Source organism: Sinohyriopsis cumingii, chromosome 14 (assembly GCF_028554795.1).
Source record: "Sinohyriopsis cumingii isolate HCF-2022 chromosome 14, ASM2855479v2, whole genome shotgun sequence".
NCBI lineage: Eukaryota > Metazoa > Mollusca > Bivalvia > Unionida > Unionidae > Sinohyriopsis > Sinohyriopsis cumingii.
In genome coordinates, this window is record NC_142974.1 from 50,291,541 (window position 1) to 50,319,485 (window position 27,945).

Sequence of the window (27,945 nt, forward strand, 5' to 3'; positions counted from 1 at the left end):
AGGGTTTGATGTTGTTCTTTGTTGTATATTAATCATAGTAACAGTGGAGTTCACCTTTACCAAACATGAAACAAATTGCGAAGTTAATTATGTATGTCCCCAGTGATGACCACAATGATCTTCAACTCAGTATCAACATATATTTGTAATTATCCATTAAGGAAACCTGTTGCTTCAACACTTGTAAGGCATGATGATTAAGTTTAGTGCTAGGTACAAGAAAATCAGTTTATTATAAACATGTGAGGAAAATAAGGTTAATGGTTGAAATGTTGATATTATATCACACTCAACACATTACGTGCTAATTAAACAGCTTAGAGAACGTAATGAAAGTCATATTAATGAAAAATCTTACATATCAGATAATCGTAAAAGACTTGATACATTTGTTTTCCTGATAATGACAGTATATAAAGCTATTATACATAAATGAAATATTTCATTTTTATCTATGAAACATAAAACATAAAAGTAGGTGGCATTGAATTTATCACTGTCTTAACGATGGGTACTGAATCTATAGTATCGAGGGAAAAACTAGTGCAAGAGGAGGCGCGTTCTATTATTAATGGTCTAGTTTTGGAGGGGTTCATACGAGATAATCATTTTCGGTCTTGTTTGATTTAATTCTCTAACCCTAACGTTTTCACTTTCATTGGACAGAAGTATTTACAAAAAACAAAGACAACTAGAAATGATGGAGTAAATCAATGTTTTGACCTCAGTACACTGGGCAGTGACTGAAGACTTATTTTCGGAAGTTTTTCATATCATTCATATTCACAATTTATGGATCAGAGCCCATAATGACTCCATGTGTCTATACCATTTTAATTTTTTTTGTTTATGTGCTAAGTAGGTATTTTGTAATCGTATGATGTTGCGTTTCAACAACTATTTAACAAGATGAGTTATGTTTGTCTTTGATATATTTTGATACACATAACTAGGCTTCCCTGGTCTTTTTCTTTTATCTGCCACTGCTTCTATTTGTCCATCTTTTACTAAAATACCCTCAACTACTGTCAGGAAGTCTGGATTAGATGCGAGTCGGTGACCTTTGGCTTCTAAATGGTCTAGTAGCTCCTGAAAAAACATGGGAAACAAATAGAGTTACCATGGTTACTAGAGCATATAAAGCCGTTTGTGTATTCACTTTATCAATACACATGTGCTCTGAGAGCATCACAATAACTTATTATTTTAGATGTGTCAGACTGAAGCATGATTTGAATAGTTTCACCTTTATGTGTTAATTTCAGATGATTTGTAAATTTGTGGTCCGGAGACTACTTATCCGTTCTTCCAAAGAATGCGTTAGACATGATCGAAAACCAAACCAGGAGCATAAATACTGTGCATGGACATCATGAAAGACATATCATTTCATCAATCAGTTACCAACTGTAGAAACGTTGGATAGATCTAATTGTCATATAACATATTTATGTAATGCATAGAGATAAAACTACAATTGTGTCCAGTAAGAAAGTTTAATAAGGTGTAAGGGATACATTAGAACCATCAGACCATGACGTGTTCCTGTGCCATATCAAACAAGGACAGTTTTCCACAACCATGAAGAGAACATGCATTGCACACATATTTGATGCTTTGAAAATAATTGTAGTTAAATATTTTGAATGGAATGCAAAATAAAGATTTATAAACGCTGAAACTCATGCATTTTAGGTTATCCACATTCGGGGCAAGCATATAAATACCTCCTGTCTGGATGAATAGTTTGGAAATATTGTTTAAACATCTGTAACATGTGCCTTATTGACTGTAAAATTACATGAACACACAAAATAGATAACTCATGTCCAGTCAATCTCTTTTTTTTCTAAAAAAGTAAAATTCCATTTTTTGTTGTTGAATATCATATCTTATATTTAATCAATTCAGATTACGTTAAAATTTGCGGTACAAGACATCAACCACGTACAAGGAGAAATTGTGACGCCATTATGATATCAGCTTTTTCTCGCGTTGATGTGTGTCAGTAGGAAAATGCTCTTCCTCCTTTTCTATTTCAATATATTTTGAATTTGTGTTAAAACGAAAATAGCACTTTTGAAAGAATTTTGGTCTGTTAATAGTGCCTGCTTTCTGTCTCTTATTACTGTTTCAGTGCTTCTGCTGTTGATTCACCTGAAACACTCAATTTGCGACACCAGAACCACCATTAACAATGTCCACTATTAAAATTATTATGTCTTTTTCTTTTTGTTCTCTATTAATTTTACTTCCTCAGAATCGCGCAGTATTTCCCGATACTGCAGCGCTTCATTGTGCACGAAACATGTGTCTAAAATAGTATTGTATAGTAGGAACTACGTTTGATTGTAAACAAGCAATGTACGTTCATTTAGCAGACACAAGAGCTTTTAGTTTAATAGTTTTGTCTGTGTAAGAACTAAAATTCTTACCAATTTTGGCCTAAATTTGACAGAATGTACTTTTCACGAATTTTTTAATTCACGATATCTACAATATATTTTCCATTATAAAGACTCTAGCTTGGACATTAAATGAGCTCCACACTTCCACAAAAGGAGTCACCTTTTCATTGCACGACAGAAAGTCAGGCTGTCATTTAAAAATCACCAAGGAAAGACTTGTGATTACCTTCGACACACCATTTTCAAAGTTCAGTTCATTAGGAATCAATGTATGACTGATTCGTTGGGAACCCATGGCTTCCTCCAGCGTCTGATTTAGCCATAATACACGTACCAGAATCTGGAAAATGGAATGCAGGCATATTAAAGTCTTCCAGTATCTAAATACTATCATGGATTAGAATTATCACAACATAAAAGTTTTCCGAACTAATTAGATGTGATGGGTTATTACTTTGATTCACTTCTATTAAACACTATTACTATTTTTGACATTAATACTGGCCGCCATGTATAGCCTATCGTGCTGAAAAATGGCGTTAAACCCCACAACAACAACAACAACTATTTTTGATTCACGTGTAATAATAAATATTACATCATTCCTCCTAATATGAAAACTCGATTTTTTCCATTGTCAATTGTTTCTCTCGGAAAACAAATTATAAGATGCAATAAATTAATTTCAGCATTAGGATAGCGCATCAAAATATCGAGGTTTTCAATAAAATACAATGTAACAATTACAATTGTAAGAACGACTATGGGACAAACCATGAGGAAACAATGTATCAGTGTATTTCAGCATATGTTTGTTGTACTCAATGAATATTGCTAAACCTACAATTGATTCTGTTATTGCATATTATTTAATAAATATTGCATGGTACAGACCGGGGACCTTATGACAATTAATGGAAAGACCCGTTACGCTAAAATGTACATGACCTGTAGAAAAGTTTATGTCCAGATATGCCTTTCTATGAGACAGTTACTTGCAGTAAGTCATATCAACACCAGAAAATTATCTTTGCGTTAAATTGAAACAATGTCTTGACATTTGTGCAATTTATGGCATCAAAGAAGAAAAGGAAGTAGCCATGCAATGACTAAACTGCCCGTACCAGCATATGACTGATACACATAAACAGAGCATGTAAAGAGTGTGTCTCGTGTATAGAAATGGACTGGGCCGTCCATATAATATTTTATGGGCTGCCTATTTTACAAGTGATCAAGAAATAACAAAACTGTATGACGTATATTGGATGGGAGCGTATAATCTGTGACCACTAGACCTAATGTAAAAATATATGCTGTTGCCAGATATAATACAAACTATAAACTGTCTCAGCTGGAAGTAACACACACACACACACACACACACACACACACACACACACACACACACACACACATATATATATATATATATATATATATATATATATATATATATATATATATATATCAGTATTAATTAATAAATGCTGACAGATTAGGAAATATGCTTTTGTATCTGATAAATGGGGACTGTAGATCACAATATGACAATAATTTGAAAAAGACATTTTGAGCCTACCTGCAAGACAATATTAATTATTTTGGCTCCCCCTGCGGCTCCAACCACCAGCTCCACGTTACCTTCCTTGTCTGTTAATATCACAGGAGCAATGGAAGACAGTGGCTTCTTCAAGGGTTCAACTTTGTTTGCTTCAAATTTCTGGAAAAGATATTATAATGTGGATACCGTTTTTGGATTCATATGTGCGGCTCCACATAGAGTGCTTGTAAAATTTAGAAATAAGAGCCATCTCCACGGTTTGACTTGGCAGATACCCATGCCTTTTATATTACTCTATCATCCCCTATGCCCACCTCTAAAGCAAAGGATATCATGATCAAAAGGTCGGTGATCCAAAATCTACCGTATAGTTTTTTAAGTCTTCAGCTTTGGCTACACATACAGTGTTGGACCAAGAAGTATTAATATATTCAGCAGTAATTTACATTTGTTTAAACAGACGACATTTCATCACAACCGCCAAACCCAACTCAGAAAGGCACGACTGGAAATAACTAGAAACTACACACTCCAGCATATGGTTACCACATGGTTAAAGAGTTATCGTGATTTTGTCATTAAGGAATTGATTTGGCAGTTGACCAACAAATTGAAGGACAGCTTATCCTCACACAATGTCCTCGTGATCAACGCTAGAGTTTGGGGATGAAAAGGAAGTGTTTGATCGTAAAGATACAAAAACATGAACACTGGGTCCTTTTGATTTAAAAGTCTAGGTTTAATGTTTTCTCTGATAAAGCTAACAAAATACTAAGCTGTGTCCTACCCTCACTTATGTCTCACAATATTTGGTTTTCCTATGTTCAAATGAGCAGCAGTGTTTGACTGGCAAAGTCTCTCTTCACAAACACCGAATAAATCCTATTAAGTTTTACAGTAAATTCGACAAGATCAATGCATCCTGTCTTGGTCATACATCCCTGTATATGGACGATTGGAAAGATAAGTACACGGTTGCAGCTGCCGTTGAAACACCTCATGACATCATCTTGAGCCAGCTACCGCATCAATGCCTCAGTCAAAAAAATTACAACCATTCTAAAATCTCTAAGCTGTAACCGTTTAAAATATATCTAATAATCTTTTCGAACTCCATTTTCACACAGATAACTTCGCAGACTTTGAAATTAAATTTGCTCCTCAGTAATATCCGTATCTAGAGAAAGTATTATGGACTGTTGGATGCAAGGTCACATTGACATTGAAAGAAAATGTAAGGGTTAATAAAGCATCCAAAGTTTCACTACAGCATTCTGTTGCCGAGTGGACGCCATTTAATGACTTCAAAAATGGCATAAATCGGGAGTTCTATATATCTGGAAAAGTTATATGGAATGAAACTTCCACCAAGACATTTAAATAGCTTCCTCTATGTGGATCGATTCGGATTGCTGACTGCCAGCTAGAACTGCTCAAGTCTGGATCTAATGTTATTTTAATATTAGGAATGTTTGCCACATGAATCACATACATCGCCTAACCACACCCATGGTGACTCTATGACTAATTTACAGATACCCATGTTGTCATCATTATCATTTTTATCAACACTCTTTTGATAATGAAATTCAGAAAACGACAATCCTTACTAGTTTTATAACAAGGACCTCATTCATCCCAGGAATTACGGATTTGCAATAGCAGTTAGTGACATTTACTTTAGTAGGGTTTACATTAGTGTTTACAAGAGAGTAATTCAAGGTCAATGATGTTGATATAAATGTTTGCGATGCTGTTGCTCATACTTGTGTCGAACACATTTTTTCCAAAAACGTGATCGCTGATCTCGATGAGCAGATGGTCACTCGTGAGACTGATTATAAAATAAATTATTATTATTTATTATTATTATTATTATTATTATTATTATGCAGTTATATTGTAATTTTTATGAACAATAAAATAGTTACTATGTGAGACATTTTTGTTCGTTTCAGTGAGAACATTTGTGGAAATTCTGAGTCATGGAAGACTATTTCTGCTGTGTCTGAACCATCATCTGTTGCCAGAAACGGGAGATTACGTTCAGCTACGAAAGTTGTCAAATAGTAATTCGGCAGTGTACTTTCACCTACATTTGATGTAGATTACACGAACATGGATTTCATTGATGGTGCAGTGGCTATGATTTATGAGATGGGGAATTCATGTGCATGCCCCTTTGACCTTCATTTCAATCCCGTTGCCATCCATTACTGACTTTCATGTGATATTTACGTTTCTTAGATAACTGGTGTTTTAGCTTTGGCATGCTTAGACATCTCGACTAAATTCAGACACTGAAGTCAAAGGTCCCACTTTTATGCCACTTGAGCTCTTGAGTAATAAAATCATGAGCATTAACATCTTTAACCCCTTTAAAGTTTCTTTTGCACTCTTATAGTATAATAAACCAAAACTTCAAACAATGAAGCCGACTGACAGTGCCGAAATGATCAAAGGGTGAAATTAGCAATCACGTGATCAGTCACATGATTTCAAGCATTATTATCATACATATATTATACTGGACCAAAATGTCAAAAGATCGGAAACATTAAAGATTTCACCAATATCTTTGCGTACACTAGAGATTTCACGGAGTGACGGCAGACATCCCTTAATTTCGGGAGAAAACTTTCCCTTGTGAAAGGCTCACATATACGAAGCTTCAGAATATCAAATCCAACCATGGCAAATGCCGTAAATAGAACTAAATTAAGTGTTGAAGTAACATTATCCCAAAAGGATGCCTGACGCATACAGACTTTATGCACGGATGAACCTCAATTAGAATTCATACCATTCCATTCTCCAAAGATGGCCGAACGCATTTTTTTTCTCGAATTTCTCGACTTCCTTCCAAAGGCGACTTAAGTTTTTTGTGAGGCCTAGGTTAAGAAACTTTATGATGAATACCACCAAAGAAAACCTTGGATATTCTGAAGGAATGTAGCTTAAATAAAAAACAATTCGGGCATATAGTTCAAGGAATTTAAATTGTTTAGCTTTATCTTTTTATAATTTATATACTTTGTACAGATTTGTAATCTCTTTTCTTGTATCTTTTATAATACAGCACTTCCTATTTACATTAATTTAAAACGGTTTCTCTTGCTAAAGGATCATTGTGATGAATAACAGTCTGATGTGCAAATACTCACCATGGGACTATGGTGAAGAATAACAGTAGAATAACGTATGTACTCACGATGGGACTATGGTGATGAATTACAGCTAGATGTAGTAAATACTCACCATGGGAATATGGTAATGAATTACAGCTAGATGTAATAAATATTCACCATGGGAATATGGTAATGAATTACAGCTAGATGTAATAAATATTCACCATGGGAATATGGTAATGAGTTACAGCTAGATGTAGTAAATACTCACCATGGAACTATGGTGATGAATTACAGCTAGATGTAGTAAATATTCACCATGGGAATATGGTAATGAATTACAGCTAGATGTAGTAAATACTCACCATGGGAATATGGTAATGAATTACAGCTAGATGTAGTAAATACTCACCATGGAACTATGGTGATGAATTACAGCTAGATGTAGTAAATATTCACCATGGGAATATGGTAATGAATTACAGCTAGATGTAGTAAATACTCACCATGGAACTATGGTGATGAATTACAGCTAGATGTAGCGAATACCCACGACGGGACTATGGTGTTGAATTACAGCTTGATGTAGTATTTACTCACCATAGGACTATTTTTATCTTCTCTGAATGTGAAATCTGCCATTGCATTATTCCAGATAATTCCAGTAGAATTAGAGATAACTAAAGACCCGAAACTGAAATGAAATCAAGAATAAATTTACACAAAACCTCCACAAAAAATGAATAAGTACATTCAAAATTCCAATGCATGAGTGAATGTACTGTGCCTTTTGACTGGTCAAATGTCCAAGTTTGTTGTAGGTTTAATAATAGTATGGCATCACAACGTTTCCCGGGTTGACGTGCCATACAAATATCACATTTTCTGCTATTTTTGGACAAAAATCTCTAGAGTGTTTTTGAATTGTCTTCCGATTGAAGATCGTAATATATTAAATGAGTTCTCGCCATCACAAATACAATTTTTACAGACAGGTAACTTTTAAAACTTGCTCCTCCACTGACACGTGTCGGGTAAAACTTTCTCCTCCATTGGCATTCAGCTTGGAAAACTTGCTACTCCATTAACACATAGCTGATAACACTTTCTCCTTTGGTGACACGTAGCTGGCAACACTTGCTCTCCCACTGACATATCAAGGAACAAATCAACACCACTTCCAACTACCTTCTCTCCAGTCGACCTTCCGGACATGTTTGCAAATTTCTTCCCTGACAAAGTACAACATTAGAGATAAGTTTGACACCACAATTGCAATTGACTCGTCGTCACCATACAGTTGATATACAGAATTTGAGCGGCAACCATTAGCAGCATTTGAACCTGTCTCTATGGATTTCGTACGCACAATCATGACGAAGTAATGTGAACTTGATCCAATTCTACCATCACTGCTGCTTGAGTGCTTAGATCCAGTATTGCCTTCACTAACTGATGTTGTTAATACCTCTCTCTCATCCGGGGAATTCCCATCATTTTTCAAAACTGCCATTGTAAAGCCTCTGCTGAAGAAACCAACACTAAACCATAACAATTTGAAGAACTACCGCCCAATTTCTAATCTCCCATTCATATAAAAAATCTTAGAAAAGGTTGTTCCATCCCAGCTTGTATGTTATCTAAATTCAAACAGTCTTTTTAGCTATGTACAATCGGCATATCGCCCTTTCCACAGTACTGAAACGACTCTTCGAAAAGTAGTTAACTACATTCTCTCTGCGTTGGATAGCGGAAAGATTACAGGCCTCACCCTCCTTGATTTGTCTGCAGCATTTGACACAATAGACCATGCCATATTACTTTACCGTCTCCAGCATGTATTTGGCATTCATGATACAGCCTTACTGTGGTTCAAGTCCTACTTGGTCAACAGGACACACATTTTATCTGTAAATGGAATACACTCCAGTCCAGTTATCTATGTTGTGGTGTTCCACAGAGGTCTGTTGTTGGACCTGTTCTCTTCATTCTGTACACTCATTCGCTCTCAAGTGTCATAGATCATCATCCAGTGTCTCACCAATTGTACGCTGATGTCACCCAAATATACAAATCTAGCCACCCAACTGAAGTTGATGCTACCATCCAAGGTGGAGAGAGGTGCATTTCTGATGTGAAATCATGGATGACATGTAACAAGCTGCAGATGAATGATGATAAAACTGAAGCCGTTCTGATCACAAAACAAAGACTTTCTCATTCACATCCTTTACCTCAAACAATAAATATCAGCAACGCCAACATTAAATTCACACAGGTGTTACTCTGGACAGTACTCTCGCATTGCACCAACATGTCATAAATATATGCAAGGCTGCATATTTTGAGCTGAGACGCATCAGCTCAATTCGCAAATATCTTTCAGTTGATGCCACTAAAACACTTGTTTGTTCATTAGTTCTTTCAAGACTCGACTATTGCAACTCAATTCTATCTGGTTCATCTCAATATCTACTCCAGAAATTTCAAAAGGTTCAAAACACAGCTGCTCGGATCATACTTAGAGTACCACTATCAAAGCACACCTCCCCGCTGTTCGGTACCCTACACTGGCTATCCATTAGATCCAGAATCAAACACAAAATTTATTCTCTCTGCTACGTTTCACTGTCGGACTCTAGTCCAACATACCTCTCCGACCTCACCCATGTGTATACACCAGCTAGAAACTTACGCTCCTCTTCTGACAATCGTATACTCATTATTCCCACTATGAAAACAAAGTCACATGGACAGAGTTCTTTTGCATACCAGGGCCCAGCAACGTGGAATGAATTGCCCACTGAACTTAGACACAAAGACACAGTGATCACACTCAAGAGTGCTCTCAAAACTCACTTATTTCGACTGCAAGAATAAATTTAAAGACCTAATAATGTTTCCTACCTGAAATATTCTCAGCATGGTTTTTATTTTTTAATGTGTTTCTAATTTTATGGTGTTTGGTTTTGTAATAATATTGTTATATGTTTTTTATCTTATAGGTGTTGTCTAATGTTGTAAAGCGTTTAGAGCTTATAAAGATTATGCGCTATACAACGTCCTCATTATTATTATTATTAGTATTATTATTTAGCTGATACAGCTTGGTCCCGAATGACATGTAGTTAATTAAACGTGCGTCTGTACGTACGTGCAGCTGGTAAAAATTGCTAGTCTACTGATAGGTAACTGGCTAAACGTTTGCTCTTCAACTGACACATAGCTGGTAAAACCTACTCCATTGTTGACATGTAGCTGGGAAACCTTAATGTGCTACAATAAAACCAGCTTCAACATCATCAGAGCCGCAAGTATCAGACTATCACCTAATATACCATAGCATTTGTTGCAATATACAGTATCGTATGTTAAACCATATCTTTCTACCTGAAACTTTAAATACTAAGTTATTATTAATAATTCCATGTATTTAGTTGAGACATACATCTTATTTACTATATCTAGTCTTTAACCTGAACTAAAACTCAACGCATTTGTACATCTGACCTATTTGTGTATATTGTCTGATAGAAAATGTTACACCTGTTTATTATAAACCTCATCAGAGATTTCCAATTGTATAATTGTATTAAAAGCGAGACCGTACACAGAGAAGACTCTAATAAATGTAAAATTTGCAACAATACAATCGTCAGTTTGCTAATGCTCAGGAAATCATCAATTATATGGAAACTAAGCTGTACTTTTGCTGACATACACTTTCAACATCATACCATATGTTAGTATGTGTGTGATATGGATTTGTAACGTAGCTTTAACAATTTTTCAGTCTCATCTCGCTACGATGTCTGCAGTGTGGCAGTTTATAGTGATATCTAGCAATGGGATATCATGTCGCAGACATGTATCATGATGTCCCACCCAGTCACATTATCCTGACGATAGGCTGACCAGTCTTAATACTAACCTCTTAATGTTGAGCGCCTAGTGAGGCAGCTGTTATTACCAATTTTTATTAGTCTTTGGTATGACTCGGCCGGGGTTCGAACCAAGGTGGACTCTCTAACACTAGGCCACCAGAGCGTTCCCATATGTAGGTAAATAAATATCTGTAAAGTATAGACAATTAAAGTAAATTTGGGTGATTTATAAACGAATATGGATGTCATATAGTGAAACAAACTATTCATTTCAATTGACTTACTAGTAATTAATAGAGGAGGTGACAGACACTGCGTCTCCAGAAGGACTAAGAACCGACACATGAGATGTTCCAAATGACTGGACAGCCTCGGCCGTGAGGTTGGTGTAATATGAAATGTTGTGGGTCATATCAGGGTCAATTTTACTCCTTATATAAGCTGCATAATCTTCGGACTTCATCTTCTCAAGACGCTGAGGACGATGAAAAAGAAGAAAATAAAAAGACGACTAATTTTAACGAAGAAATCCTGAAAATGTTATTTAGCACAAGATATTCTGATGTTGCTAGGTTGATAAATCTGTAAACTATTTTTTCCAGTACAACATAAAGCAATTATACTTCAGGATGTTGCCAAAGATATCTTGATGTGATATAAGGGAAAAGGGTGATGTAAAATGCACCTAATGTATTTCAGACTCATTTCACAAAATTATATTCAGTTTTATGGAACACGAGTCCCTAGAATGGTTTGAAACCCTACAGGCTGAAATGAATTTCGAGAAATCCACAATAAGTCTCTTTCTTCTGTCCTTTTCTTTCTATTACTGAGTATTGTTAAATCTCTGATATATTTGAGAAAGGCAAACATACCTAATTTTGTAACAATAATGTGTATTTGTATGTTTGAGGTAATAATATTGACATGATGCCTCAAACGTATAAGTGCAGTACAAAATTTTCTGTCATGATCATTGACCTCATATCATCGATATAAGATCACCGAACGTCTTTGAAACAATGTCAAGAGATACCCAGATGCCAAGTTTTATTACATTTATAAATAATATCTTTTGAGAAAAAGTGCTGGTTAATGATGGTCCTCATTTAAAATGTAGTATCTCTAGGGTATTTTTCCAGCTAGTTATCCTACCCTGCACCAAATAACCATTTTGATACGAACATCCAAAAACAATAAACCCAACCATTCCACCCCATGAAAGAACATTCTGCAAATATTTCTTCACCTCAGAACAATTTGCGTCTGTACTGATCACAAATGCAAACATGTCCCAGCTATCACTCAAATGTCAAAATTTAATTATCATAATCTTATAAATGGTTTATAATGGATTTTACATTTCTAGTATCGAATTTCTAGCAAAATTAAATAAATTAAAATCCTCGAACTGTAAATATATAACGAGCTGAATGGCTTGCATGTGAAATAGTTATTTTTTGTCAAGTAGTGTGTTATCTCTTTAAAACGGCGTCACGGCTTCATTAACAGGATTGTTAATGTAAGTTGCAGTACAAGGATGATGTGCACTGCTTATTGTTTAAAAATCTAAATTTCATTTTTCAATTGCCAATTGTTTTAAATACCTGAACAAAAATCATCAATGTTTGCTTGTTTACTTTGCTTACTTAGTTTTGGGTGTAAATTAGCCGAGCATGTATTGTAAAATTATCTTTCATGAAGGTAGATCCTAGACTTATCTTTCATGAGGGTAGATCTTAGTAACCAGCGTAATACATTTAAGTGTCTTCTTACATGGCTGGTGAACATAATCATTCTCATTCTAATATCTGTGAAATAATGACGTTGATATCTTGAATAAATACAAATTTTAGTGCTTTCTCCTGATATATTCAGATGTATCCACATACTGAGTTTGATAGAGGTCCGCCCATATTTGCTTGTTTTACTGTGTTCACACTCCAGTACACATAAAACCCTGCGTCAAGACCATTGACCTTAAAATAATTATCAGGGTGGCTGTCGGAATGACTGTCAAGGCAGTTCTTTGAGGCTGGATCAATATATTTTAATATAGGAATAATACAGATTGCAAGAAAGAAGTTTTCATTTTAAAAAATAATGTGGTGTGGAAATCCGTTCAAGGGAAGTAACTGTACCTAGAACGTTTTAAAGTTGGGAAAGTCAGATTGGCAGTATTTTATTTTGGACCAACTACATATAGTCAGAAGTACTGATGTTAAAACCAAATGTCGATACGACCATCATTTCAATAGAAATAGCAAATAATGTTTTCAAGAAGGTCGAAATTACTTTATGGAGGTCTGACTGGCCATGGTGGTAGTATTAAATGTCAATTCAACGCCATTTTATTTTAAAAGCATGACAAAATAATTTAATGAAAACCTTGTGATGACGACAAGCGACAATACAGATTTTCAACCTGGCCACTATATCATCCATGTTGGATGTCATGTCCTAGAGTAACCTTATTCCCTTAGGATAAACAGGATCTTGAGATGAACAAAGACAAACACTGATAGCAAGCTTTGATTTACAAATGGTCGAACGAAGAAGGATTGACTAATGACCTTTACATCAATTCTTCTGTATGTAATAATATAAGCGTTGTTTGTCTCGTAGTAAACCGACTCTTCTATTTGTGCTCATGTCAAATAATATTTATGAATTTGATACATTTTAAATATTTTGCTTGCCAATAAAGTCCATAAAAACCTATATTTTCCTAGCAAATGAACGAGTCAAGCACAATATATGGTTGAATATATGTTCAAATTGTAAAAAGAAAATAAACAACCGAACACAAAACTGACAGTAAATATAAAAAGCGTACAAAATGTTCTGAATTTCCAGCCATTCTTTTTCAGTAGTATCAGAAATGTATGATATATATTTAGCACACACCACCTCTCTTGCCTACAGATAATTTTTCCATACCGTCTGTATCTGTACGAAGTCGGGATCTCCCAAATAAAGCTTGTCAGCGTGAGCAAACTTAATGGCCTCTATCATCGTGTGGAATAACTCTGCTTCCTTCTCAGTAGATGAAATGTTGACGGCTGTTATATTAAATCCTGACAGTAAAGAGCACAATTTACTTAAAATGATCTTGAAAAAGTCAAACTGTACTGTACAGTCCATTCCCAGAAAGCTATAGGGATGTTAACAAACGTCAGTGAAGAACATATGTAGTAACTCTAGCATTTAATTTTACTTACAATGTTTCTCCAATTATAGCCAATGATTATTACCTGGTGAAAATCTTGCCCACAATGCGCCAGTTTATCAAATGCCATATAAGGTTTTCGTCAGAAAAAAAAGATGACCCGAATTTCATGAAGTTTAGGACTTGATTATCATCGAGTAAATTACTTAACATTGAAGAATTAACGGGTATGGTCTTCATAATCAAAGAACGGACAAAGGAACCTCTGTAGTCATGCAGCTGGATATTCCAGATTCTTACCAATTGCATTCAAGCACTTTAGTTCAGATCTCCATTCTTTTATTGGATCTGACATGAAACGGGTGGTCCATACTTTGTTTCTGGTATTAAGCATTCGCCGAATTCCGAGAGGTCATTGAAACCTTAGGTCGAACTGCAAGGGTTGCAATGCACTTATAGTATATGGTGAACATTGATACCAGTAGAGAAAAATAAAACCGTACAAGATTACTAATCTGATATAAAAAAGCAAAAAATCAAACAAAATAAATACACTTTCAAATTTTCAGCGGCAATATACAGTATCTTAGTTAAGGAGGCAATCCGGTACGTTGATTCTACATACTGCATATCTGAGGTGGCTTGATTCCTGATCAACGGATGTGACAATTCGATGTTATATATTAGCTTCTCGTAAGAGAGCCAACTTATAGATTAATTGAAAAATAACCACTTTTTGAATCGTTCAGCATAAAATCTATTATTTCTGAGGAATAATCCAGCCACCAGATGTCTTGAAATGAGTATATCAAATGATAGATTCTGAATCATAGATTGATTGAAACACACATGAGAATACAGACTGGTTACGGTAGACGAGGTGAAAATCCACTTTGCTTACATCTTTATTTATATCGCTCTCATTGAATACAATGTATTAAATGGGTATGAGAAGATCATATTTACATCCTCATTGTAGAACATTACAGGTTACATATTTTAAGTCAAAACACACACTATGCCGAATTCATATTGATACGGTTACGTCGATACACCTCATAAAACAGTGCTGTATACAACTGTTTTTGTACGAATGAGTGTTACAACTGAATGCCCTCTCTGGTCTAAATATGGATCTTGATGGCCACATTGCACAGAGCCACATTGCACAGAGTCCATTGTACATGGTGTGCACAGTGCATATGTTTAAAACTGGTTAAATTTGCAGAAAGCACAACCTCAAGATTTAAGAATGCCAAATACGTCTAGGGACAGTCTTAATGTTTGCCCCGAAGTTCTTCGAAGATTTGTTTTTAAAATCCAATATCCAATAAACCAAACATGAGCTCCACCAACAATTCCATTTTAGAAAACCGCCACATCAAGGCATCTTTGATAATACAATTTCATAATGTATGCATGTATGTAAAACTTACCTTCTAAAATATTTAGAATAAGTCCTAGAACTGGCCCCCCACTGGGTGCCCCCGTGGTATAAAGATTATAACCTCCAATATCAAACTTTGCAGCTGGATAATCATTTGTCTTGTTGTACATCGTAAAATCCATAGCCTGAAATATCCCTCCTGTAAAATGAAACAACATTCAGAAAAATGAAAAGAAAAGACATGTCTATAAAATCGGATCATCTTCGGCCCTTTTCCATCATAAAGTGGAAGCTATGTGACTCGTACCAGGACGAGATAAAGATGTTCCGAATGGGATCCAAATAGTGGCCATTTCGACTGCCCTCAAGCTCATGGTTGTTATTAGGTATAACAATTGACGTCGCATCGAGTCGATGTTGTGTCACCACTAATAGTAACCTAAATATTAGTTTGAGACAAATGAAACCGATTTCGTTATCTTCTTTTTATTTTACGTTAAAAAGGCACAGGAATTAATAAAAATTAAAAGTTAATGAATTTCATTGATAGCTGAAACTTCATCGAGTGTTGTTTCCAGCGCCAATCATTTTATAAGTATCTGTTCTTCACACATCTAGACGGATATTCGTCCAGTAAAAATACCATCAATTTGGGAATTATCAAAATGATACATAAAAACCTTTTCTAATACCAAGTTCTGACCTCGTTTCAAATTTTAGCAGTTATTCAACTGGCATCAGAAGGTGATGAGGGTGTTCCGATTGAGGGAAATAGGATGAATTCCTTAACTTATATAGCAAGTTTCAAATAAACAAAAGCATTGCATCACAAGTGTGTTCTAGAAATATGAAGGAGTGTGTCAATAATAACTCAGTTCAGTTTTATTACTCAGATTCTTTGCATCACAAGTATGGCAAAAAATACAAATCGCTGCAGAAACATGCCGTAGTATTCTGGCAGACTTTTGGTCCCCACTTGTGGCACTTGATTTGTTTACATCAAACGTGAAGCAACTACGCTTGAAACTTATGGCAATATTTTCATTTCTGCAATGGTAGAAATAGTACAATAAGAAAGTTTATCAAACCTTCAGTGAACATTATGACGGAATTATTGTTCACTTAATAATGATTTTCGTAACTTTGAAAAGAACCCAGCGAATTGCCTTTGATTGCTGCTCGCGAAGGCGGAAATATATATATATATATATATATATATATATATATATATATATATATATATATATATATATATATATATATAAGTATTCAGCTCGTTTGATAAATTTCATTTGAAATGATAGATCATACAAAAGTCTCCATTTGCTAGATGTGTCTTACCTGCCTGATTAATTTCTTTCACCAGATTATGTACTATTTCATCCCTTGTGTAAATAAAGTCTGGCCCATGTTCTGCTATGCCCCTCAACAGACAACCCAGCTTTGGCATCCTTAACGTCTCTCCCTCTCTCAATACACGGCCATCTTTGCAAAAGATCTCACTGATATGACACAATTTCAAACATGTTACATACCATCAACATTATATTACACAATAGTATTTCAGTTGGCAAGGAGGTTACATAGTTCTCCATTGCTGAATTAATTAGTCTAATGAAACATAAAATTGCGCACTCCATAAGTTTGTTTCATAATGGTATTTTTCTCAACCACACGCAGATGCAGTTAAGATAGTTGTAGTGTTGCAGTAGACCCCAATGTGATATTATGACGGCCTAACGAATCAATATTCCGACCTGGCATTGTCAACATGGCAATCGAAACTAACAAGCTACCCTTAGCAAAATACTTCAAACGTTGTGAGGGCAAGATCCAAGATTCCCAATTCCCAATGTCCAAACTAGCTTGCCCCTTGGTAAGGCTGCGACGTTTACTAAAATTATTAAACATATATATGGTGTGCAATAAACGTGACGATGATGTCGTTTCATCGAACTAATACGAAATTTAGATTTTCCCAAGCAGCATATTAGTCTAACAACTGGCATCTGTTTAACTGTAAATCGCTGACAACCTACAGGCCGTACTTAGCACAACCTACGATTGTGATTTTGATCCACTACCTCGACGTAATTCGGCTTTTAAGACAACTTAATATATATATATATATATATATATATATATATATATATATATATATATATATATATATATATATATATATATATATATATAACAATTTAGGCAAAATAAATTTTGGGTCCTTATGCTACTGTATATAGATAATTCAACTAAACATGCTACATGCATATATACAGAACTTAATTTAGGCTGGGCCATTGACACAAATTTATCATTGTTGGCGAAATAAAATTGCATTCATTGTGCTTGTAAGGTGCATTAAGAAGATCACATACAATAAAGATAAAAGATGGTTGATTTTAGATTGATTTAGTTGAGCGCATTCCATGCTGGTTTTCTGAATATAATAAAATGAACAAAATTTCATAGGATGACAGAAATATAGCAATGATTCTGATTAGTTTGTACACCAAATGAGAACACATGATCAGTTGCAAGAACAAACTTAAAGACCTAATAAAGTTTCCTACCTGAAATATTCTAAGCATGTTTTTTTATTTATTTCTTGAATGTTTTTTCTAATTTCATTTTGTTTGTTTTTGTAATAATATTATTATGTTTCTTATCTTATAAGTGTTGTCTAATGTTGTAAAGCGCATAGAGCTTCTAAAGATTAGGCGCTATACAAAGTCCTCATTATTAGTATTATGCCTAGAAAAATGTTAAAGAGAAGAGAAAATCTTCATAAAACAATGCCGCATTTATTTCAGAAGTAGCGTACAAGGAGGACAAATTGTAGAATTAGATCTTTAAACAAATTCTAGAGAGGAACTTAATTCGTGTTACGGAAGACTGATCATATGTATTTGAAGTTTACATAACAAGAAGTAGGTAGGGATATCGATGACCCCTTTTTCCCCTTCTAAACGAACGCACGTGCTGCCCCTGTAGGGGCTTTTGGATGCCACTTATTCCATTTCTGAAACAAGCACGACATACGCTTCTGTTGCTTGGTATGATCTATAATGGCAAAGAAATTTTCAGAAATATCAAACAGTATTTCCGTAAAAGAAATTGTTACATACCAAAGGTTCTCTACATGTACACCTTTTTCAAAGGTAAATATTATAGTTTCAATAGCATTTTTTCCCAGCATTATCAGTACATTTATTGTTGATAAGTATTGTGTGGTGCAACCAATTCTCGCCAACGTTTTTGTCTAACCATGCCACATTCTATGTGAAACTGATACAAACTTTAAGAAAATAATTAACAGAAACCCCCATCTAAAAATCATCTTTAGTAGACCCGTAGGAATATATGATTTTAAATGGAACTGGTTTGTCCGGCTTTACTGCCAGATACGTGCCCGCTATGTTCATTTATACGCCTACTAATTTTGTAAGCGTTTACAGGCAATACATTAATCTGTTTACACGTATAAGCGTTATGGTCTTGTCCATAGACATATCTGGTCTAAGATGGCTGGACGCATTATATAGGTAACCGTTCTGGGATAACGGGGTAATATTCCGAAACAATTCGGGGATGGCCGTCACTGCCAAAATCACATCATGGCGAATTTTCTGAATTCTGGCGTAGGAAATGCACCGTCTGACTGATTCTCCAACTTTGTCAGACGCCGTATGAAATTTGTTTCGGTAAAGTCATCATGTATTGAAAAACTTGCACAGTATGAAGACACGAATAGGAAAGTCATCTAACTCGTCTAGGTCAGCATCTGCTAACACAAGCCCTAAAATAACCGTTATTTGCTCTACAAAGACTTATCAAATTCCAGAAAGACTAAAATCAATTGTTGTTATTCATTGTGATTTTCGAAGTTTTAAAAATGTCTTGAAATCATTACGAGTTGATGTGAAGAAGGCCTTTGAAAAACTTGTTGACGGCCTTTGAAAAGCTTGTTGAAGGCCTTTGAAAAGCTTGCTGAAGGCCTTATGAAAACTTGCTGAAGGCTTTTGTAATACTGTCTTAATGCTATAAATGTCGCTGATGCTTATAGTAGACAAGAGGTCACACGATGCTTTATTCATGACTTGAGAGAGTTATATCCCTTGAACCGAATTACCTTAATTGCCATAATTTTATTTAAAGTACAGATACAATGACAAATTTCCACCTACATTAAATGTTGTTATCTATGATCAATAGCGGCAATTATTTGGAGCTAAGTTGACACCCTGATGAAGCACATGATGTTGAAACTGTTTTAATGGAGTATAAATACACCAATAACTGAAATGGATAGGATATGCCTAAGTTGTGATTACCAGGGTGCTGTTTGTCAGTCGATGCAATATGGTCAAAATAAAGTTGATATCTTTGGAATCTGACCCTTACATATGCTATAAACATTCCATCTCAAAAGATCAGGGAGAAATTAATTTAGGAAGAGTGTCTCAGAAATGGCATACCACAGCATGTATAGTTTAATACAAAGCGGCACAAAATATGCTTGTAATTTTCACATTTTTGTAACTAATAACATATACCAGACATAGAATAATTTTAAAGTATTTTTAAAAAAAAATATTCACGATGAACAGAAAGCAATTTACAATAATTATGCAGTAGATAAACATTTAAACAAACAATGTATTGATAAACACTACAGTTTTTTTTCATAATTGAACGTTGAAATAATTTTTCTTTTCAGTGAAACAATTTGTTCTCAGTTACTCAGGCAACAACTCCTCGCCATCTTCGGTTGAAAGCGAACTTATTAACAAAAATCGTTCTCGTGCTCCCCCATTACAACGCTGTTTATGGGGACCATATAAACTGTAATGACCCGCGTTATAAGTGTGAGAACATTGTACTGATTGATATTGCAGACGGCTGTACAATAGTTGTGCATGCAGCCTATAAATAAGATCTTTAATGATGTGAAATCCCATTATAATTAAGTACCATCAGTTGGGATCTAAAATCAAGTTTTATAATGTATCAATGATAAAAAGGCAAACAATTTAACAGGGTTCATAACTAAATCCGTGTTATAAGTGGGACATCGGTGTACTGAGGGATGTTATATTGAGAAACCATTGTACTACAAAAAGAATTGTAACTGTGTTCTTCATCTCCTCTCCACTCTCACTACCTATAGCTTATTATAGCCGATACTTTGAATTGTACTGTATTGTTCCATGTGACAGTCGCACTCATCACCTTAAGACCAATATCGTAAACAAAAATAAATAGTACTTTTGCTATTGGGACATTGGTATCCTAATAAAGTGCGTAAACTTAACCGATCAAATAGACAGATAGATAATGCTAGAACTATATACCTTACCACGTTCATAGCCAGTATGAAAAGAAAATACAAGTACACTTTTTCACATACCAGAAGTGTGGAATATCTTCTACATTGATCACTCTTGCAACAATAGCTAAGGCTCTTGCAGTGGAATTCCCCAAGGGGTGTCCATCTTCTGCCATTTTAATAGCGGGCTCAAACAGGGTCTTCCATGGTAGCTTCCCATACATCTGATGGGCCTTGCTGTACGCCAAAAGTTCTCGAGGGACTCCAATCATTTTAGATCCTGGGATGAGTAAGTTAAATGGAATCAAATGATTTTAGATCATGGGATGAGTAAGTTAAAGGGACTTCAATCATTTCAAATCCTGGGATGGGTAAATTAAAGCCGGCTTCAAATTGTGCGGTTCTGTTTGTCAATAATGGAGCGGACATTTTTTAATGGTTGCGTTTGATTGGCTGGGTGTGGAAACCTACAGGCGCTGGTACTATAAAAAGGGTATTTAATATGAAAGCACACATAGATTGGTTCCAAAACTTATTTTTTTTTTAAAACTAGTTGCCGGTGAACTTATCTCTGAGTAATTCCGCGACACTTTTTATTAAAAAATTAAAAGGTTTCCATTTATTACATTTTAAAACTAAAACGTGTTATTATAACTTTTCCTGACATATTGACATGATCCTAAGTATCATAAGCACAATCATGAAAAATCTCATTTTGAGAAACAGAATGGGAATTTTAGAAAAACTGTGCCAGACCCGTTATTCTTCCGAAACCGTTTCCAAGACAAATTGTACATATTAATCAAATCATGTTGTTTGATAAAAGCTTTTATCTATAATTTTGCAATAATTATACAAACGTTTTTATCACCACCTCCATATGTCATTTGTGTTTGGTGTTCTAACATTTATAAAAACGACTAAGAACTCAAACTATGTTTAATGGTCATTAAATCATGGTTAAATCAATTCTGGCAGACGAAACTTAAAACTTTTAAGATTATATTTAGATGTCATTTACTCAACCCTAATCTTCATTGTCATCCACATATTGTATCTCAAGAAAAACTAAAACCTTTATACATTTTAAAATTCTTCCATTGTTTTATAATTTAAATTTTCCGTGAGTACTTTATTCGCATATATTCATGTATTGTTTCAGCAACGATTTCATGAAATTAGTATTATTCCAACACAGAGAGAGAGAGAGAGAGAGAGAGAGAGAACCAATTTGAAAATTTGGAAAGAAAGAATCTCTCAGACTATTTCAATAGAACAATATTCTTTGCCTGAAAATACCTCAGATTAATATTTCTAGAACTTGAAAAAACTATTTAAATGTTTTTGGTTCCACTGGTGCTTTGGACTTGAGTTCAAAGAGGTATCTGGTGTAACGTGTGCGATACGTGGCGCTAATCGAGCAGCCAGAATAATCACCGAGAATATTACAGCAATGTTAGGTGTATGCTGTACTCCTAAACAACGTGATTTTGTTTCGAAACGGTGACCTTTGAAATAAGTACCATGCCCTTCTGTAATCATTTTGACAATTTGTATTTTTTTACATTTTTATCCGAAATTAGTGTTGAATCAGGGTTTATAATGCATAATTCTAATATCTGAATGGGAAACAAGTCTGAAAATTGCCCAATTAATTCCGTATTAGGGAAGCAATAATAAACATTGATGCTGTCATGGAGGCCGCCATGATGTGTTTCTATAGTTTTTATTCTTTCTGTTCGATTTCATAACCAAAAACGGGGCCCTGGGTGCCAAGTGTCCTAAGGGGTTCGCTTAACAGATCACTGACATCTCACCACTGTCCACATTTGCTCGAATCTCCGGGTTAACCAACTTCGTTATTTGAGAAAACTTGCTTGTAGTTTCCCTTGGGTTGGTGGTTTTTCCAGGAGTTTTCCCGAGTTCTTCTTCCACCAAATATACTGGCCGCCATATACAGTATAACACTATGTACTAAATTAGGTGTGACAAGAAACGTGGAAGTTAATGGATAAAACTAAAGTAGGTTTGACAAGAAATATGGCAATGAATGCATAGAGCTAAAGTAAGTATGACAAAAATAATGAAATGATTAGTTACATCTAAAATAGATGTGACAAGAGATATGAACAATTGGATACAGCTAACGTAGGTGTGACAAGAAAGAAGGAAATGACCCGATACGGCTAACATAGGCGTGACACCTCCTGAAAGACATTTAGATGGTTTTGTTGTAGATGAGAAAACGAGAAGAGATTTTGGAGAAGGCTGAGATTGATTTTTCATGTAGCTTTGATACTGTTGGGTTCATAGACTCTGCAGTACAGGTCCTTTAGTATTCACTCCAAAGTAATCATTTTATTATATTCAATCATTTCTCAATGCTTTCAGTACATTGAATTATTTCCAACTTTCAAAACAAATTGCTTTAATAAGTCAATTAAATGACTAAATCATTGTCAGAATTGAATATCATCAACTGTAGATTTTCTTCCTGCAACAGCCAAAGGAAAATATGACAGATTTTTGAAGAAGTCTATCTCAGCACGTGTCTGTGAATTGCCTCTAAATATACTTACCCACGCTGTATCCTGAAACATTTGAGAACATGTCTGCAGTGGCGGCTGTAGGTGCTACCTCCCTCCCATCAATGGCAACAGCCTTTTTACTTAACTTATCATATATCACCATAAAACAACCTGAAAAAGAAAGTACTGGACATATTGCGAGTACTGGACATATTGTGAGCATGATAAACAGGCGTTTATTGATTTATCTCTCTATCTATCCTGCGGTATGTCCTTGAGCAAGGCACTTTCGTACAATTATCATTGGCGTTCAATAACACACTTGTGTTGCTGTGCCGTAAAAGTCCAATCCACCAAAGAAAACTATTATCACGAGGTCACTATTGGTCAATAGCATAATATTATGATGAGGTCACTATTGTTCAATAGTATAATATACAACAACGTAAAGTATGTCGACTCCATTATGCAAGATATTGTACTTAAGTAAAACTAGAGATTGATAAATTTCAGGTGTAATATAGGCTTTATTTACTAAATTCTCAATTTACATATTGGCTAGCTGGTGATATAAGACTTCGCGTTCCAAAAACGTTATTAGTCAAGGCAATATGCTTGTATTTGCATTCTTCATCCAGATTGTAGTAAGGAAAGCAATTGTCTGAGTGTAAACTGTAAAACGTCCACGTCAATGGGTCTCTGGCAATACTAAAGACACTTCAGATTTGACATCATAAACAGCCATATTGGGTCGTATGCTGACAAATTTACTTTTATTTTACATGGTGTTTCGAATTTGAAATACGTACATAAATAGAAAGGCCCAAATAGACCTACTGCCAGTATCTTTATCTGCTATTTAGCTTATATTTTGCACATTAAACTTTGTTGTAAATAACATGTATATGTAGTTTGGTACGGAGAAAAGGTCAGGTTGTCCATCATCAAAGTAAGATCGACACAACATTGTCTGCTGATTAACTTTGTCGGAAGGGTCTGAATGAGTAACTAAATGGCTCATAGTCGGAAGGGTCTATAGGAGTAGCGAAATGGCTCATTTATTTCAGATGAATAGTTTGAAATATTTGGATATTGTATCTATGTATCTATCTCTCTCTCTCTCTCTCTCTCTCTCTCTCTCTCTCTCTATATATATATATATATATATATATATATATATATATATATATATATATATAGTACATATTAGATTCATAAACGAGAGAATAATGTAATTCTTCACAATTATTATGTAAGTATAGTAAATTCTGAAACAATTCCATTTTGAACAACTCCTACGGTGAAAGGTCTCTTCAATCTTTCTTTTAGGCAATTAGTGAGAGAACTGATTTCCCCATACGTTTCTTTATCTTTATTTTCTTTTAATTTGCATAATCTGATGTGGTCAACTCGAACTATGTTATCTCACCTCCTCCAATACCCATGCTGTGTGGAGTCAACACTCCATTGCACAGTAACGCTGCTATGGCTGCGTCAACGGCTGAACCACCTTTCGCCAATATGTCTCTGAAATGGGACGAACATATACTCATAGTTTATCTGTGTACTTGTAAAACTGTTCGCCACTGCCAATCCCATAGCATTTATATGTTATCTACTCACCCGTCCCCATTCATTCCTTTTTGTCCCATCCATCGCCTTAAAATGGGTTAGGGGTTGTAATCCAAATCAATCGCACATATTACGTATCTTTCTGCAAAGACTTCATATGCAGATATGTTCCACAAATATTAACAATGTCACAGTTATAACACCTGAGCTGAATGGAACTCTTTGAGACCCCCCCCCCCAAGGACCCCAAGGGAATGAAAAAAAAATATCCCTTGAACAGGGTCACCTGATAAACTAGTAAAGGTTGGTGAATTCCATACAGCATTTAGGGTACAAGACAGACTGAAGAATGTTATCACGTTATCACAGACGCTTTTAAATATTCGATGATAAGCTTTTGAAGGTGAAAACAAAATTGCGAATGTTTTATGTCAGTACAGTTAACAGATAAATACACAAATCTCTCTATAGGCCATCGCTCGGGGACATCACAACACTTTCAGGTCATTCTTAGCTGGTCTTGTTTTTTGTGTTTGTTTTACAAATATTTCTCCAAAGATAATGATTACACATAAAAAACACAAACACCACTTTCCATAATATGTACTTGATGGTCAACATAGGCAAATTCCACGAGAGATGCTATAAATTGTTTTGTATCTATCTAAGTACTTCATAGTAGCAAGTACATCTCGGGAGCATCTGACCCAGTCACGCATGAGTTATCCAACCATCTTATAATAGCCGAACAATTTAACAGTCAAAGGCGGCTGAATTATTCTCGGAAAAAGAGAGACCGTTTAATGAAATACTATCAATGTTTGCATGTTACAAATATTGAAAATATAGAAGTATGTGTGAGGCGAATACTACCACACTTTACTCGTGTTGAGAAAATTATTCTTGGGCCAAATACTAAACAAAGTTCATCAATCCAGGTGTTATTAATATAACATTATAATGGGCGAAATACTGACAATTGTTCCTCAATCCATGCGTTGAAAATACGTAATTATGCATGGTTCACATACTGCCATAGTTGTCTCAGTCCAAGTTTTGAGAATATAGAATTATGCATGGGTCAATGAGGCATCTGATAGAAAATATTCTCTTTCACGGCAGCCGGTCTCACTGATGCATAGCTCTCAGATCTGGCGATAAATCCATGGGAGACATAATAGATGGGATCACGAATGCAGACAACATGGTGGGTTCTCAAATTAATTTGTTTCCCCTTTACGTATAATTATTCTTTAATTTGATTATAAATCTGAGTAGTTATTACGACCGGTTATCCATTTTCTTGTGCTATCTCTGAGAACATTTTCGAAATGCAAAGATTCTGAGCATTCATTTCTAGTCAAGTAGAGTCATCTGGTAGAATGTACATAACTGTTGTCACAAAGTTGTACATCAAATCTCATGCACGTTGTACCCAATATGATTTTTCGTCACGACAAATAGACCTTCCATATATTCATGCTTAGAGAGGTTTTCTCAGATATTAACAAATAATTTAAAAAAAAAAACAGAAGTGATGAAATGTATTAATTGCTTTCTTAGATTTTTAAAATACATAGAAGTGAAAAAGAGGGATGCCCGTTTTAGTTGAACAACCCACTGTCTCGTCTGCATTCTTGATTACTTTCATACATAGCTTGAAGGGATCCTCTCGTGATTTCGTTAATATTGCAAAGCACTATGAATGAGAGATTTGTGATTATGCTCTTTTGCAATCTGGACATCCATCATCAGATAAAATATGTATCATATAATGGACTTCAGCCAAATGTATAATTAACATATTGAAGGACCCAGGTAGCCGGGTTGTCTAAAGCCCCGGATGGCCGAATGGTTTAAGGCGTTCGCCTTTGCAGATTAGACACACACACATACACACACACGCACACACACACACACACACACACACACACGTATCACCTTTATCTACGTGATATTAAATCTCGGTGCGACCAACGTGGCTAAGTCAGAAAGCTTGCCAGTAGCTTTCCACTGGTCTGTGGTTCTTCCCAGGTTTTCCTCCGCCAAATATACTGGCCGCCATGAATAGCACATCATATACTGAAAACTGGCATTAGACTCAACAAGCCAGTCTTTAGCTAGTATGGCACGTGCTTGACGCTTTGTAGTTCTGCACTGCTTCTGTAATACTGCAGATATTTTAACCAACTTAAACACAACTATAACACGAATTAAAGCGCTTTGTAAGCCGTTTTTAATGATCATTATTATCAACATATGACACTTTCAAAAGTATCTTCTTTCATTTTCTACAAAACTTGTATAAGGCAATTTACTGTACTGAGTCACTATACTGTACCACACATTGTACTGTATCACCATACTGTACTCTATAATGTAACACGCTAGATCTGGGAGCGAACGTTTTGTGCGGTTTTCTAACATGATATATTACATTTATCATACATCAGATACGTCCTTAAGCGACACATTTGAGTAAATTATTTCAATATTTGTTGCCGTCTTTATTCGTTGTAGTAATTTACTTTTTGGCTAAATTTAGTTCATATTAAACATGTCCAATCATATGCGCCAATTAGCATATCCAGATAACATTTAAAATGGCAGCGCATATCCAGATAACATTTAAAATGGCAGCGCATATCCTAATAAAGTCAACTAATCTTTCTTACCTGCCGACGTCCGAGCAAGCTTCATGGTCAGTCACAACTGCCCCAATTGGGACCTGTTGAAGTTCTTCATGTGCATTTTGTCCTGATTCAGTTGTCTGTGCATGTTGACCTACAGCCAGCCCAGTAGCAAGTCCTATAGCACATATAATCAGAAAGGTTGTGATGGTCGCGATGATTACAAACCTCATTTTGATGATGGGTTCCCTTTGGACTTTTAATTGATAGGACCTCCACGTTGTATCCTGATAAAATACTGAAGAAGGAGCTCAACTATTATTTCAGTATGACATTAATGTAGAGT

General features: G+C 35.2%; 1 protein-coding gene across 1 annotated transcript; it reads right to left on the minus strand.

Annotated features, from left to right (window-relative positions):
* Window positions 1-897: 897 nt before the first annotated feature.
* Window positions 898-27,832, minus strand: LOC149783770 (glutathione hydrolase 1 proenzyme-like). The gene is made up of 12 exons (XM_089932905.1): window positions 27,645-27,832; window positions 24,827-24,924; window positions 23,449-23,568; window positions 20,951-21,149; window positions 16,882-17,042; window positions 15,590-15,739; window positions 13,925-14,061; window positions 11,269-11,459; window positions 7,709-7,794; window positions 3,991-4,121; window positions 2,635-2,748; window positions 898-1,089 (listed from the first exon to the last, which is right to left on the minus strand). The coding sequence occupies exons 1-12, from the start codon at window positions 27,830-27,832 to the stop codon at window positions 898-900; spliced, it is 1,767 nt and encodes a 588-aa protein (XP_089789031.1).
* Between the last annotated feature and the right edge of the window lie 113 nt (window positions 27,833-27,945).

Bases quoted from the DNA above. Each gene is read 5' to 3' on its own strand.
- LOC149783770 (XM_089932905.1), bottom strand. From the start codon at position 27,832: ATGAGGTTTGTAATCATCGCGACCATCACAACCTTTCTGATTATATGT. The intron at 17,043-20,950 runs GTATGTGAAAAA...GTGTCATATCAG, and splicing joins GAAGATATTCCACACTTCTG to TGAGATCTTTTGCAAAGATG. The intron at 7,795-11,268 runs GTAAGTCAATTG...ATTTCATTTCAG, and splicing joins ACCTCCTCTATTAATTACTA to TTTCGGGTCTTTAGTTATCT.